At 53.9% G+C, this 13,968-nt stretch overlaps 1 protein-coding gene across 1 annotated transcript in view; it reads right to left on the minus strand.

The window, feature by feature from the left end:
• STOX2 (storkhead box 2) overlaps positions 1–11,103 on the minus strand; it is a 99,922-nt gene extending 88,819 nt beyond the window's left edge. Inside the window, exon 1 of the mRNA XM_008151890.3 lies at positions 10,925–11,103. Within this exon, the coding sequence (XP_008150112.2) occupies positions 10,925–11,090 (166 nt within the window). The 5' untranslated portion in view covers positions 11,091–11,103. The remainder of the gene's footprint in view (positions 1–10,924) is intronic.
• Positions 11,104–13,968: the final 2,865 nt, after the last annotated feature.

A 13,968-nucleotide genomic window follows, 5' to 3' on the forward strand; every position in this document is an offset into this window, starting at 1 on the left:
AATCATCAATCGGCTGCCTCCTGCACGCCCCACACTGGGGATCGAGCCCACAACCTGGGCATGTGCCCTGCCCGGGAGCCTAACCGTGACCTCCTGGTTCACAGGCCGACGCTCAACCACTGAGCCACGCCGGCTGGGCTTGTCCGCTTCTTCCGCACCCTGGGGTGTAAAACATTTACCAGCAGAAACGAGTCGATCCTGCAGAGGTATGTCCCCAAAGAAAGAATAATACAGTAGCAAAAATGTGCTAGGTTCTTCCTGTGTTGAGCACGATGCTATTTTGCATATATTTGCTCACTTAATCCACATAACAACTATAAATCAGGTGTCATTTGATCCTCATTTTACAGACCAGAAACAGGATACCCTGATCATGTAAGAGGCCGAGACTGCACAGGCGGCGAGTGGGTGCAGGCCCCAGGGCCTCGGACTGCAGGCCTACGTCACACGCTCTGCTGTCTGACGGCACTCACGGACCTCCGACGGAAGCCCGCATCGCCAAGGCAGGAAGCCCACCGACACCGCGACCTCACTCGCGGTTCGACTCTTCTGGGCATGCTCTCTCCCGGCTAAGCACACCTCTTCAAAGCATTTTTTAAAAAGGGTATCAACAGCTACTCATTGTCTTGGTTACAAATAACCAGTGGGCCAGTGTGGAGAAAAAAAAATGTCTAAATACTCTTTTCAATTTAAAGCCACTCAGGGTGAAACTTCAAATGCGTTTCCTCGGTTTCTTGTCCCATTATAACGTAAGCGGCAGCACCTAGTCTAACGTGAGGTTTTATCTTAGAAGTTCAGTGGATTCACGAAAGCTATAGTGTTTCCTAATTTCACCAAAGACCCATGCGGCATTTTTAAAATCCCAGGACAGGTGCTCACTCCCCCGGCCCAGTGTGAATGGACCAAGACTACCGATCAGCCCCCAGTGACCCTGCAGGCCTCCGTCTTAGCATCAACCTCGGGGCACCCACTCAGACTGCGGTTCAAGAAAGGAGTGGAGCACAGAGGTCCCGATGTCACTGTCCCTGCCGGGAATGCTGGCAGGGCAACGGGGCCCCTACGACCTACCGGCTCCGTACCTGGCACCTGCTACAACACAGCCAGGCGAGACAGGAGCCACGTCCTCAAAGAGTTTACGTCTAGAGGGCGGGCCCGACGGGAAAATGACAAGTGCCATGCACATGACCTCAGATGTACACAGGAGGGGCTCTCACATCCCATCAGGCCACGGCGCTTCCTCCAGGGGGAACAGGTGAGCTGAGTTTGAAACGCGAGGAGGTAGCCGGATGCCGAGGACAGGGGAGCTGGCATTCGTGGGGAGGGCCCTGGGAGATTGTTACAAAATGAAGGCGACAGGGTTGCAGAGTAAGACTCAACCACACTTCCTTACGCAGCCTATACGCTCTTTCCTCTTCATGTCAGACTTAGAAGGGACCACTACCAAGATTCTACGTGTCCTCTGGGGCCTTAGTTACATGTGAGAGAACCAATGCTGGCTCTTTTAATAATACTAATGACAGGTAACACAGATATAATGTTCGCTATGTGCCAAGCTTATTTCTAAGTGCTTTACCTATACTAATCCACCAAAAAATAATGGTATGCACCATTCTTGCTCCCATTTCGCAGGTGAGGAAACCGAGGCCCTGAGGAAATAGGCAACCTGTCCAAGACCCCCCAGTCAGTAACGGAGAGGTTGGGTCATGACGCGACCGGCCTGTATTTCTGCTCTCCATCCTGGCCTTCTGTTTACAGAAGTGCGTTGGGTCACGCAGAGGGCCGCAGGGAGGCGTGGGACGGCGAGGGCTCTCGGGCAGCCAAAAGCAAGCACAGGCACTGTGGCTGGCACCACTCGGGACGCCCCCTGCGGCTGCCCCACTGCCATGGAGTGCCATCTTCCTGCAACACCACCGCCACCCACGACCCTGCCCCACAGCGCCAGACTCAAAGTCTGGAAGGCAGAGGGTCACTGGCGAGGCCAAGGTCACGCCCATGCCCTCGATCTCAGGCAGTCCAAGAAAGCAATCCCAGGGCAAGGTCAGCAGCATCTGCAGAGAGAAATGGGGTGCTGCCTCCCCCCACGGGCCAGAGGCAGTGCATGAGGTCGCCGGTCTGTGCTGAAACAAAACACCACGGCTGGGTGGCTGGAAACAAGCCAAACGCATCCCCTCCGAATCCCCTCCCGTCTGGAGGCTGAGGGCAGAAGCAGGCGCATTCCCCCCCCCCTCCCGCCGAGGTCCTGAGGGAGAATCCGCCCCAGGCCCCCCTCCTGGCTTCTGCTGGTGACCAGCACTCCCTGGTGGACACGTCACTGTCTCTGCCTCCTTCCTCACCTGGCCTCCCCCTGCAGCTGTGTCTCTTTTCTTCCTGTAAGGACACGTCCTACTCCGGTATGACTGCATCTTAGCTTCCCCTGCGAAGACCCTATTTCCAAGTCCGGTCACAGTCACAGGTACCAGGAGTGAGGACTTGGACATCTCCTTTGGGAGGGCACACTCGCCTCATAACAGTAGGAAACCACACAGGAAGGGGGTTCAGAGGACGGGCAGCCAAAACAATGACAGGTATCCAATGTACCTCCATCGCTAGGAGGGCCTTCATTTCATCTCACAATGAAATGATTTCAAAGCAGAAGCTGGATACGCCCAAAGCAAGAAAAGGTAGGTCTCCGAGCTGTCTTAAGGGAACCAGCGAGCTAGGACCTGGAGTCGGGTTGCACTGGGGGTGAACTGGGAGCTAGGGGGTGCCTCCCTCTCTAACCACACCCATCAGAAAGACGGGCCTTCTCCCCCAAGCCCGGCAGGCAGCTGCCAGACAGCTCTTTTATCTGCAGAAAGAGAAGACTTGGCCTGGAGGGGCCATCGTGGATTGAAGCAGAAAAGATAAATGGAGATTTGAACTGTGAATATGAGTTACCTGAGCCATAATTTTTCAACGGAATAGGTATAAGACAGATGTTTAAAATACACGTTATTTACAGAGCTGGTCTGGTCTTTTGTGCTGCTACTTGTATGGCTGTAACTTTTTCCAAACCCTGACTATAAATATCACAAGCATATCCCTTTCATCAACAATTCAATAGCTTCTGAATGAACGCAAACACCAATAAAACAAGTCCTAGAATTAAAAAGTACTTTGTTTTTAGAGACAGGAGAGCAGTCGGTCTCCAAGAAATCCTAACCTCAACGGCCCAGGCTTTCAGAAATGCAAGTAGGACTCCAAGTTACGGGAATCCAACCGATCCTCCATCTGCCGGAAAATAAATCAGTCATCGGCCCCCTTTAAGAGGCGGAACATGAAGTACAAAAAGCTAAGCTAGCCTGGCTGGTGTGGCTCAGTGGTTGAGCATCAACCTATGAACCAGGAGGTCATGGTCTCAATCCCGGCACGTGCCGGGGTCGGGGGCTCAATCCCCAGTAGGGAGTGTGCAGGAGGCAGCCAATCAATGATTCTCTCTCATCACTGATGTTTCTATCTCTCTCTCCCTCTCCCTTCCTCTCTGAAATCAATAAAAATGTATCTATAGCCGAAACCGGTTTGGCTCAGTGGATAGAGCGTCGGCCTGCGGACTGAAAGGTCCCAGGTTCGATTCTGGTCAAAGGGCATGTACCTTGGTTGCGGGCACATCCCCAGTAGCGGGTGTGCAGGAGGCAGCTGATCGATGTTTCTCTCTCATCGATGTTTCTAACTCTCTATCCCTCTCTCTTCCTCTCTGTAAAAAATCAATAAAATATATATTTTTTAAATGTATCTATAATAATAAAAGTGTAATATGCTAATTAGACCTGACGACCTTCTGGACGAAGCCGGGGCTACGAGGGAAGCCCGGGTCCCGGGTGCCAGAGGGAAGCCGGTGCCGGCAGCCGGGGGGAAGGAAGGCCTACTCTTGCACGAATTTCATGCATCGGGCCTCTAGTTTAAAAATAAAAAGCTAAGCTATTCTCATGTTCCCAACTAACGTGGCTAAGCGGGTGACCTCCAAATACACCCCTAACCCTTACTGTTCACCTGTGTGCCTAAAGGACCTCTATGCCTGGACGATCAACCCACATGTCCCAAGTGGAACTCATCGCCTGCTCCATTTCCCCCTGCTTCCTGGTCAATCATCGCACTCTTCCAGCCAAAATCTCGGATTCACCTTTGATTTTCTTTCCCCTCTGAAATCGAGTCAGTTACGGTGAACGGTCAGTTCCTTGCTCTCCCGATTCTCCCTTCCCTCTTCACGGCCCATCCCTCCTCCCGTGGCTGCTGCAGGTTCCCCACCGTGTGGCAGGAGGGCCACCCGGGTACGGGAGGTCACCTTAGTGAGTATGTTTTACTGGAAGAGGAGCGTATTCGTCCCAATGGGGATTAGAAAACTATAATTATCAAATGAAACTTTTACTTTCACATAAAATATAACCTTTTCTCTTTAATTCATTTAAATTAAGAGGTAGGTCAAGTTAATGGAAAATACGACGTCGAGAACAGTACAGGTGGTATACAGACATGGGTAGGAGAACCTGGGGTGGGGGGGGTGCTGATGCCTAGCAGCACTGGAAAACACTGCTCTGTGGGGGTCCCCCATCACCTACTGCTTGACCACATCGCCCCTCCACCGCCTCCCGGCCTCCCGGCCTCCAGACTCTCCTCCCGTGTCCTGCAAACCACAGCCAGACACCTCTTCCAAAAACACTCCTCTCGTCCCTTCTCTCCCAAACGCACAAACCTGTGAGCCACCCCATCAACTCCGAATCCCACCCACGTTTCAGATCCCACCCGGCCTAGCTCCACATTATTTCCAGTCACTCCCCGGAGTGACAGCATGGCCAGCCTCACACAGACATTTTCACCTGCCTCCACAACCTCCCCCACCCCATCTTTCTCCTCCTCCGTCTCCTGGAATCCCACCCAGTCCTTCACGGCACAAGCAAGTCCTCCCTCCAGGCGGCCTTTTCGAATCTGACGTTCTTCTCCTCTCTGACCTTTTGTTCCACTTCCGCCAACCGTTCTCAGCCACCCCGCGGGGCTCTTGGTTATATGCTCTTACCTACTGCGTCCTAACGGTCGGCGCATTGAGAGCTGGTCCCGTCTACCACGACAGGAGGAGGCTCCTGGTCGACCACTACGGTAACAGGTCCTTGGAGAGTAGAATCTCCTATCGTTACAGACACTTACGTATGTGAATGTATATTTATCCCGTAGTTATGGAAGGATGACTCACATTAGGAGCTCAAACCATCGCTCCATCCAACTTTTTAGGAGAAGCCGTGTTTTATTCATTCGTCCAATACACTTTGACTGGGTGCCTGCTCTGTGCCAAGCTCTGTGGTTGCTGGCAAAACAGAGACGTGCATAAGACACGTATGGCCACCGAGGAACTTGCCAGCTAGCACGGGAGACACACACATCAACTCCTGATGCCACGCGATGCGACCACGTCGCCATACCACAAGTAGCTAACAAATGCCCGGAGAGGGATTCCTCTAGGAAGGACTGGAGGGAGACTTAGGGAGAAGGGGTGTGTGCGTGGCTCTGGAAGCGGAAGGGGTTCTGGAGCCTGGAGCACAGGGTAGAGGCGGGAGGGAGAGAAGAAGCGCTTGGGAAGGTGGACTGGTCACGCCAGGAAGAGCCCTGGCCCAGACCCTCATCCCCAGGCAGGAGGGAGACAGTAAAAGGAGATGTAACATGACCAGCTTTGCTTTAGGGGAGGTTTAAAAAAATAAAACCCCCTCTGGGCACACGTGGAGGGGGAGGAGGAATTGGACTGGAAGCCAGGTCAGTTTGGAAGACATTGTGACGGAAGAGCAGATTTAAACAACAGAGATGAAGCGGGAGGGGGCGGACTGTAGAAACATCTAGGAGGCAGAAATCATTAGGATTTTCTGACCAACGGGGTATGCATTCCACTGTCAAATAAAAAGAGTCTAGGGATGAACTACTGAAGGGAAAGTTTATCATCCACTTACAAAACTACCCATGTCACCTCCTTCTTGCGTGGCTGTGACTGAGGTTAATTAAGAGTTTACTATAGTCGACAGTCTTACACACTACAAGAACCTCTACTTTGTACCGTATAGATTAGCCACACACACGTGTCTGGGACTGATCTACGAAAGCCTGTCCTAAATTCACGCGTCAGCCAATGGTCCCAGCGGCGAGGATCTAACCGGATGTTGCTTCTGGGTTATACCTGCACCGAGCATAAGCGATCTTGTGCCGAAGGACATACCATTGTCTGAACTGTCCCGGCTCTCCGGGGTACAGGGGGTTTAAGCCAGAATTGCTCTGGAGGTGTAAAAAATGCTAAGGGTTTTATACAACATACTCATATTCCTTTTGTCGAGTAAAAACGTTCGCAAGGGTGTAAAAGGTATTGAAACACCCAGGGGGGTGACCTCTGGTAAGCACAGTGTTCTCCTGGGAAATAAAGAACCAAGTCATTCACCAGCGAGTGTAATATCCCTCACGTCCACTTGCCCGGCGAAAGCAGTCAACACAGGTCGTTTCAAATTAAAACCCGGCCGGGGCGGCGAGGCTGAGAACGGGTCTCTGCAAAGAGGGGGGCGAAGGCAGCAGGATGCTGTTTACTGAAACCTGTGTACGGTTATCACGTGCCAGGTGTCCATCCATCATGCCCCCACACCATCCCTCCGGTCACCCGGACAAGCCCTAAGGGGCGGACAGTGATTGAAACGTGGGGGGATGACAGGAATTGGGCTTCTCTGCAAAAGGAGCACTTTCCCACCTGCCCCCAAGCGCGGAGGCACATGACTCCAATGAGGAGAAAGGGCAGAGGTCACTGCTAACGTTTTCTGTGCGAGTGCTCGGAAACCCTGCGCTGGCTCATTCCAGAGCCCCCGCCCCGCCGGTTCTGTAACGGGAGCGCGGACCTGGAGGACCTGAGCAGACGGGCGGGGGTCAGGAGCACCTGACAGGCCCAGATCAGAACCTCGCTGTCCGTTCTCTGCTCTCAGAAAACTCCCCCCGTCTCTTAAAATAACGGGACACGAGGAACTGGGACACCATCAGCGGTGCCCCAGGACTTGTTTCTATAAAATGAAAACTAATAAACTAATGAAGGCGGGGTGCTGCCCAGTCCTCCCTCTGTTTATAGCAGATCAGCAGGAAAGAAAAAAAAAAAAAGGATTTACATTTTATTAGATGTCAGTTTGGAGGCTTTTGTTTCATCTTTCTTTTCAAATCCTTTAAAACGGTATTATGAAAAGTGCTTCACTGCGCTTTAAAGTGGTAAATATCAAACGAAAAGTGCCATGATTTGGGGGGGGGGGGGGGGTCTCCTTCATAAGCAACACCTTTAATGGACAGGCTCCGTAGAACTTTATGGTGGAAAACCACTTTCCGATCTTGACTAATAGAATGCCCAAACCTGGTGACGTTACACGGGGGATGTCAAGGAGCACGCAGCCTCAGGGCTAGGGAAGAGGGCCGTGAATGCAATTAAAGGCTAATAGCATCGTTTGTGCCAAGAGGTCATAGTTCACACAGTTCTAACACAGGAGGCTCCAACAGCTTCCTCAGCAAAAGGCTCCGGGCCGGGAAAACATTCCATGGAGGCACATGAGCATGTTCTCATGAGGACCACAGACAGTTCCCTCTGGGTGGCAGTTTTACTTTTACCTCTCGTTTCAGCAAATGAGGAAGAATGACCCCATTTGTTCTACCGCCTTCTCTTCTTCAGATAATGCAGGCACTTCTGATTATTCATCTTGATCTGAACAAAAGGCCAGACTCCCCACCCGCCCCCTACCCCCTTCTACCCAGAAACTCTCATTGGGAAATTAATCTTCAAGATGAACAATGAACTCATCTCGCGGCCTGTGAACTTGCTGGTTGCCAGGAGGCCTGTGAATGCTTAGGATTATTGTAGATTTGGCAGCATCAATCGGGGGCTTTCACAGTCATATAAGGCATGAACGTTTCGGAATTCTCTAACTGTCCTTTTGCAGGATATTTTTAAGTTTTAAAGGTGTCTGCTCTAACCTCTAGAGCTTGAGCGTAATTTATCCTGAAGGTGTACAACAAACAAACAAACAAAAACAAAAAACAAAAAACAAAAACAGGCTAAATGTCAAGGGTATTGCTGTAAATCACTTTTCAAACTGGTCATTACTTATTAGTGGAGAAAAGACTGCTTAAAAGGGTGCTGTCCCATTGGAAAGCTATTATGGAATGCCTGCCATTTTGCCTTAATAAACAGAGTAAAACTTGACATACCTACTCCGTGATAGGGACGCCAGACCACAAGAACAACTATCAATAAAATTTTCAAGGATCTCTCACTTTCCCTAAAGTTTTAAAAAAAAAAAAAAAAAACAACAACACGTTTCCCCCCCCCCCCCATGGTTTTGTAGGAATATTTGTTGGGGGGGGTATTTCTAAAAATAGTCTCAATGAAGTTATTTAATTTAGTATATTTCTGAAGAGGCTTGTCTTATCCTTTGATCCCTACAACAAAAAGTTCTTTTTAGTGACAGCGAAGTATAATGATACCGGCAGTTATCACGCTAAATGGCTGGACAAACAGGAAGGAGAAATATGAAAAGCCTCGTGTGTTCCTAAGCTGCTCCATTCTCCGTTTCGTTTCATGGGACAAAGGTTCTGTTTGTATCGAGAGTCACGAACCTGACCCAAGTGGACTTGCTCCGCGTGTCCTAAGAGAAAGAGGCCTAGCGGGAAGTGATCTCAAAGTGTTCCCAGGCCCCATCCATTCCCACCAACACTCCTACTTGGAAAGGAGCCATATTTGAAAAGGAAATTGATAAGGTCCTCCCCTCCCCCAACAACAACAACAACAACAACAACAAAAAGATGCGTATAAAAAAGGTTCCACCTACTCTTCCAGGGTTCATTGCCGGCGTCTGAACATGTACAATTCCCTGCCACTGGCGATCACAGCTTTTCTTACTCGCATCGGCTAACATTTAAAATAAAGAATAAATAACAGCCCTTCCTCCCTGGACAAAGCCAGATGATAAGCCATCCTGTGGCCCCAGAAGAATCTAGCAAGGCTCTCCGGGCGGGGGTCACTTCCAGAAAATGCTGAATGAATGACACAGCCCTTCTTCCCCCACCTTTTGGGTTTCTTTTCTCAGAAGCAACCTAACATTGAAGCTGCACAGAGAACCACCCACCAGCCTGAAACCGCGTCTCCTTCAACATCCCCCCAAGACGTGCTCACCATGTGCAGGGCAAGAAATGAAACGAGGAAAGAGGACCAAACGAACATGCCTGGCACGACGGGCCATGGCAGAGTTGTTCTTGAGGGAAGAATGCAAATGGCATCGTAATGGAGCTATGCCCAGGTAACCAAAATCAGGCTCCAAGCAAATGTGCCCCAACTCACTTAAAGCGTCTTGCAGGTTCGTTGAAGAAATGACGGCCACCTGCCCTCCTGTAGCTTCACACCTGGTCTGAGCACGGACCGGGGGCACCAAGAAAGGCACTCGCCTGGTCCGTGTGGAATGAAGCCTTTTCAACCCCTCAGCACACAAAACCCGGGTTACCTGCACACGCCGTGCCGACATGGGTGTATGCACACATGCGTTCTGGGGTTAGATTTAGGTGTATTTCGAAATTTCCTCGTGCCAGTCGGAAGAATAGAGCAACCACAGCTGCGATCGACTTAAGTGACTGAAGTATAAAGCGTAGCTGTCGCTTCGTTTACAGATTTGGCTGTTCATGAAAGAAAACCCAGCGCCAACATCCTTCTGTCGCTAGGTTTGGCATTAAAAAAAAAGATGGCTATTTTATTTAGGTTTTATATTCATGGAAATGTGGTCACAGGGACATTTTTACAGCATGAGGTATACTGCCCCAGTGTTTTAAAACTTGCTGTTTTAGGAGCAAGAGAGTGGGGTTAGACTCTCAAGTACCAACCACAAGCTTAAAGCCATCTTCCCAGTTAAGACCGGACTTGCAATGATTGGGTTTCGATGTACTTTCATTACTCGGTGTTTAGAAGAAAATTAATCCTTCTGGGATGAAAAAACCACACAAGAAATTGATGTCTTACACATGATTGCATACAAACGGTCAACCACACGTCAGGAGAAAGCCAGGAAAGGGTGCCAGCCTCTCCTTCCTGCAGCCTCTCCTCCGGGGTTTTACCCCCCGGCTCCCCAGTCCCACACCACAGCCATTCCGCGGTATTTCCCAGGGAACCTGCCTCCCTCGGAAACGCCTGGCCCCCGGCTCTGCATTCTAAGATGCAACCCTTTCCCGAGCCTTCGGTTTCCGTTGACCGTTTTGTTTGTCCTTCCCGTCTGACATGCAAATACCCAAGACAGCCTCCATTCTTTCCCTACCACCGACCCCAAAGCAACCTATGTTCAGTCCACGCAGAATCATGTGAGCGTGCCGTCCGCATACACAGCACTGCCCCACAGAATGCACTCAGTGAGCTCCAGCAGAGTTGGCGGCGTGCACACACACACGGCCGAGCCGGGGACGGATGCGGGCTCTTCCCTGACTCAAACCCTTCAGACCTGTGCGCGGAACCTGTTCCCTTTCCCCAAAGGGGGGCTGCTTCAATGCCCAAGGGGATGGCTGGCCACCATGCAGGCGCCAGCAAGCCCGGGACTGCGGGGCGACCCTGGGCGCGGGCTCCCCCGCAGAGCTCCCGGGGGCCGCTGCCCGCGGCTGGCGGGCGGGCGTGGATCTCCCCGCGGCCCCAGCGCCCGGCGCGGCCCCCTCCCTATTTCACCGAACGAATCGCTCTCCAGCCCCATATTGAGAGGGCCTGCTGTGGATCTTGCGGAGGTACAAAATGGTGGATGGGAGCTAATTTTTTCCCCCTGCTTTCCCCATAACTTAGCGCATCCATCAGCGCCCGGCCTCCCCTGCCAGCACCCCGGGAGGGAGCGGCGCGGGGAGCCCGCCCCGCGGCCCAGGCCCGCGGCCGCCAGCCGACGCCGTCACCCACCTGATGTCATGTAGCCCCGCGAAGCCTGGGGCGCGAAGGCCGCGGGGAAGCGCTTGTGCAGGCGGTAGTCCTTCTCGCTGCGGGACCTCATGCGGTCCGAGGCCCGGTCCGAGAAATCCGCGCTAGGCCAGGCTCGCCGCAAGGTTGTGCTGCGGGTCTTCTTCATGGTGCGGAGGGGCGACCTGCTGCCCCGATCCTGGCGGGGGGGTGGGGGCGGGGGGGGCCTCAGTGCCGGGGCGCAGCGTGCGGCTTCATCCGTCTACGGCGGGCACGACCCGGGCGCACACGGCGCGCATTTTCCCAGCCCCTCCTCGTCGGTGTCTACACCGCCGGCAGCGGGTCCGGCCCTCCCCACGCCCCCACACCCCCCCACGGCGAAGGCTCCGCTTTTACACACGTCCCACAATGCATTACACTTCATTTGCAATCCGCCCGGCTTATAGCTTCCAGATTCCTGGGGGAAAGGCACGTTAGGGGGCTCCCCGGCCAGGAGGAGGCGGGGAGGGGGCGGGCGGGGTGGGGGCGCCGAGACTTGCAGCGTGAAAGCGATGGGAGCGCAGACAATGGCCCGATTCAGCGCAGGAGTGCTCAGCCGACTGGGAGCCCGGCACAAAAGACCCAAACAAACAAGGGAGCCCCAGCCTCCGGGGCTGCCCCGGGATCGGGCTCCCCCCCTCACCGGGCAGCCGGAGGGGGCGGCTCAGCGCGAGGCGTGGGGATGACAGTGTCCAAGCCCGGTCCCCCTGGGCCTACCCGCCGCGCGGCCCGCAGTCCCAGGTGCGGGCGGGCGCTGCCTCCCCTGCAGTCCTCGGGGGGCCGTCTTCATCCCAGAGGCTGGCGCGGGCGGCGCGGGTGCATCGGGATCCGGGCGAGCTCTGCAGGCGGCGGCGGCGGCCGGTGGGCTCCGCCGGGTCCAGGAGGCGCAGGAGTCGTCCTCGCGGCCGCAGCGTCTCGGCCACCTCGCTCCTTCCCGGGCCCGGGGTGCTGTGCGTGCCTGTGCGCGTGTGTGTGCGCGCGCGCGCGCGCGTGGGCCCCGACACGCATGTGCCCCCTACACAGGCATGCTCCTACTCACTGGCCAGGGCGGCGACGGAGCCATGGCTGCCGAGGATGCGGAGCGAGCCGACAAGACGCCCGCACGGCGGCACCGCTGCTCGGGTTCGAGCGCGCAAAAACGGCTCCTGAAGGGCAGGAAGCAGGGCGGACGCCCGGTCTCACGCTCATCACCCAGCTGCCTTGAGTCAGAGCGCGGATCCGGGCAGGCTTCTCGTTTCCATGTGAAACACCCCGCGGAGGAGGCGCCGGGCCTGGACTGGCGCCCGGGCTGGGAGACCAGGCTTGGATATTTACATCCGCTCAGGAGGGGCCTCCCCGGCGCAGGCAGGGCGAGACACCGCCCGGTGGGAACGGAGATCGGCGGAGCCCAGCGCAGCCCACCTGCGCCCACCCCGAAGTCAGCCGGAGCCGGGGAGGCGGGGGCCCCACCGCGAGCTCCTCCAACCGCCGCACACGCCGGGCGCCCGGCCTCCGCCGCCTGGGAAACGCAGTGGAGGCGGCTCGGCTCGTCCTCTCTCCGGGAGCCCCCGCGGGAGCCTCCGCCAGCCCGCCAACCTGCCTCCAGCTCCGCAGCTCCGGCCCCCGGCCCGGCTCCGCACAGCGGCTGCGGGTCCAACCGCCAATCGCTAAGGGACAACAGTGCGCGGCGCGGAGGGGAGGCGGGGGCGCTGCGCCGCCCCAGCCCGGGCATCCGGCCCGGGAGGCGCGGGGACGCGGAGGTCACCGGAGTTAAAGGCGAGCCGCCACACGGCCGCGAGTCCCCGCGATGCTGCACTGCTACCGGATCTGCAAAAACACCCCTCTCCCTGCTGGGGTTTCCAAAAACGCTGTGGTGTGATAAACAACAAAAAGAAGCCCCAGTTTCCTTTTGCGACGTCGTGTTTTATGTGGCATCTTTGAGCGGTTTCCCCATGTGTGACGATGCACCGTCCAAAATCATTTTCCTTACGCTGTGGTTTCATAACCACAGGTGCCGTGGTGCAGAGACAGGGTTATAATCAGGGGCTAGGATCTTAAGCTGATGGGGGGAGGGGGGGGCAGGGAGCCAGCGGGTTCTAAATGGTTCAGATTCAGTGCTAGCATAATTCAGTGCCATTCCAAGGCTTGAATTCTTTGGGGGGCAGCAAGGTTTTTGGAAAATCGTTTGCAGAGCGGGACGGGGTTTCAGCCACAAGCATTACAGAATCCAGAACTAGAGCCCCCATTCCATATCTCAAGACTGCCCTTTGTAACCTGGGGCTAATGTAACTAATCTCTCTCTTAGGATACCCGGGGTATAAAACAAACAAAAACCATTAAGTATCATGATACTTATATTTACACTAATCTAAGTTTATGAAGCTATAGAAGACTAAATGTGTAAAGAAGCAGAAAAGTAATAAACAATATTGCATTGATGAATGCAGAAGATATTAGCATTTAGGTATCTTAATTCAATTCAAAAAAACAATTACTCAGGACCTCCCAGGAGCCGAAAGCGGTTATATGAATGATTACAGTAGTAATGACTGACGGCTAATGGTGATTGCTGTGGCAACGGTGATCTTCATTCATTCAGCACGTAATTATGGACTGTCTAGTATAGGCCTGCACTGGGATGGGTGTTGAGCAAACAGAATACCACCTGGTCCCATGCAGCTTCTGGTCTAAGTAGTAAGCAAATAAATGCACGGACTGAGTGCATTCCACAAAGCAGAACCGCCTCTCTGGGAAAATGACAGTTCACCTGAAACCTACAGGGTGAGGGGTTATCTCAGCAAACAGTGGGGAAAACGATGTTACAGAAAGTGTGCACAGCACATACAAAGGCCCTGGGGTGGGAAGGAATCTTGGCTTCTGTTGGGAGAAGAGAAGGAAGGCCCGTGTGACCGGAATTGGAGCATAAGAAAAAGGTGTGTGATGAGGTCATGGAGGAACGCGAGAGCCAGATCATGCAGCAACTTGCAGGCCATGTTAAGGGTTTTGTATTCTATTCCAAGTGCAGTGTG

The sequence above is a fragment of the Eptesicus fuscus genome, chromosome 8 (assembly GCF_027574615.1).
Source record: "Eptesicus fuscus isolate TK198812 chromosome 8, DD_ASM_mEF_20220401, whole genome shotgun sequence".
NCBI lineage: Eukaryota > Metazoa > Chordata > Mammalia > Chiroptera > Vespertilionidae > Eptesicus > Eptesicus fuscus.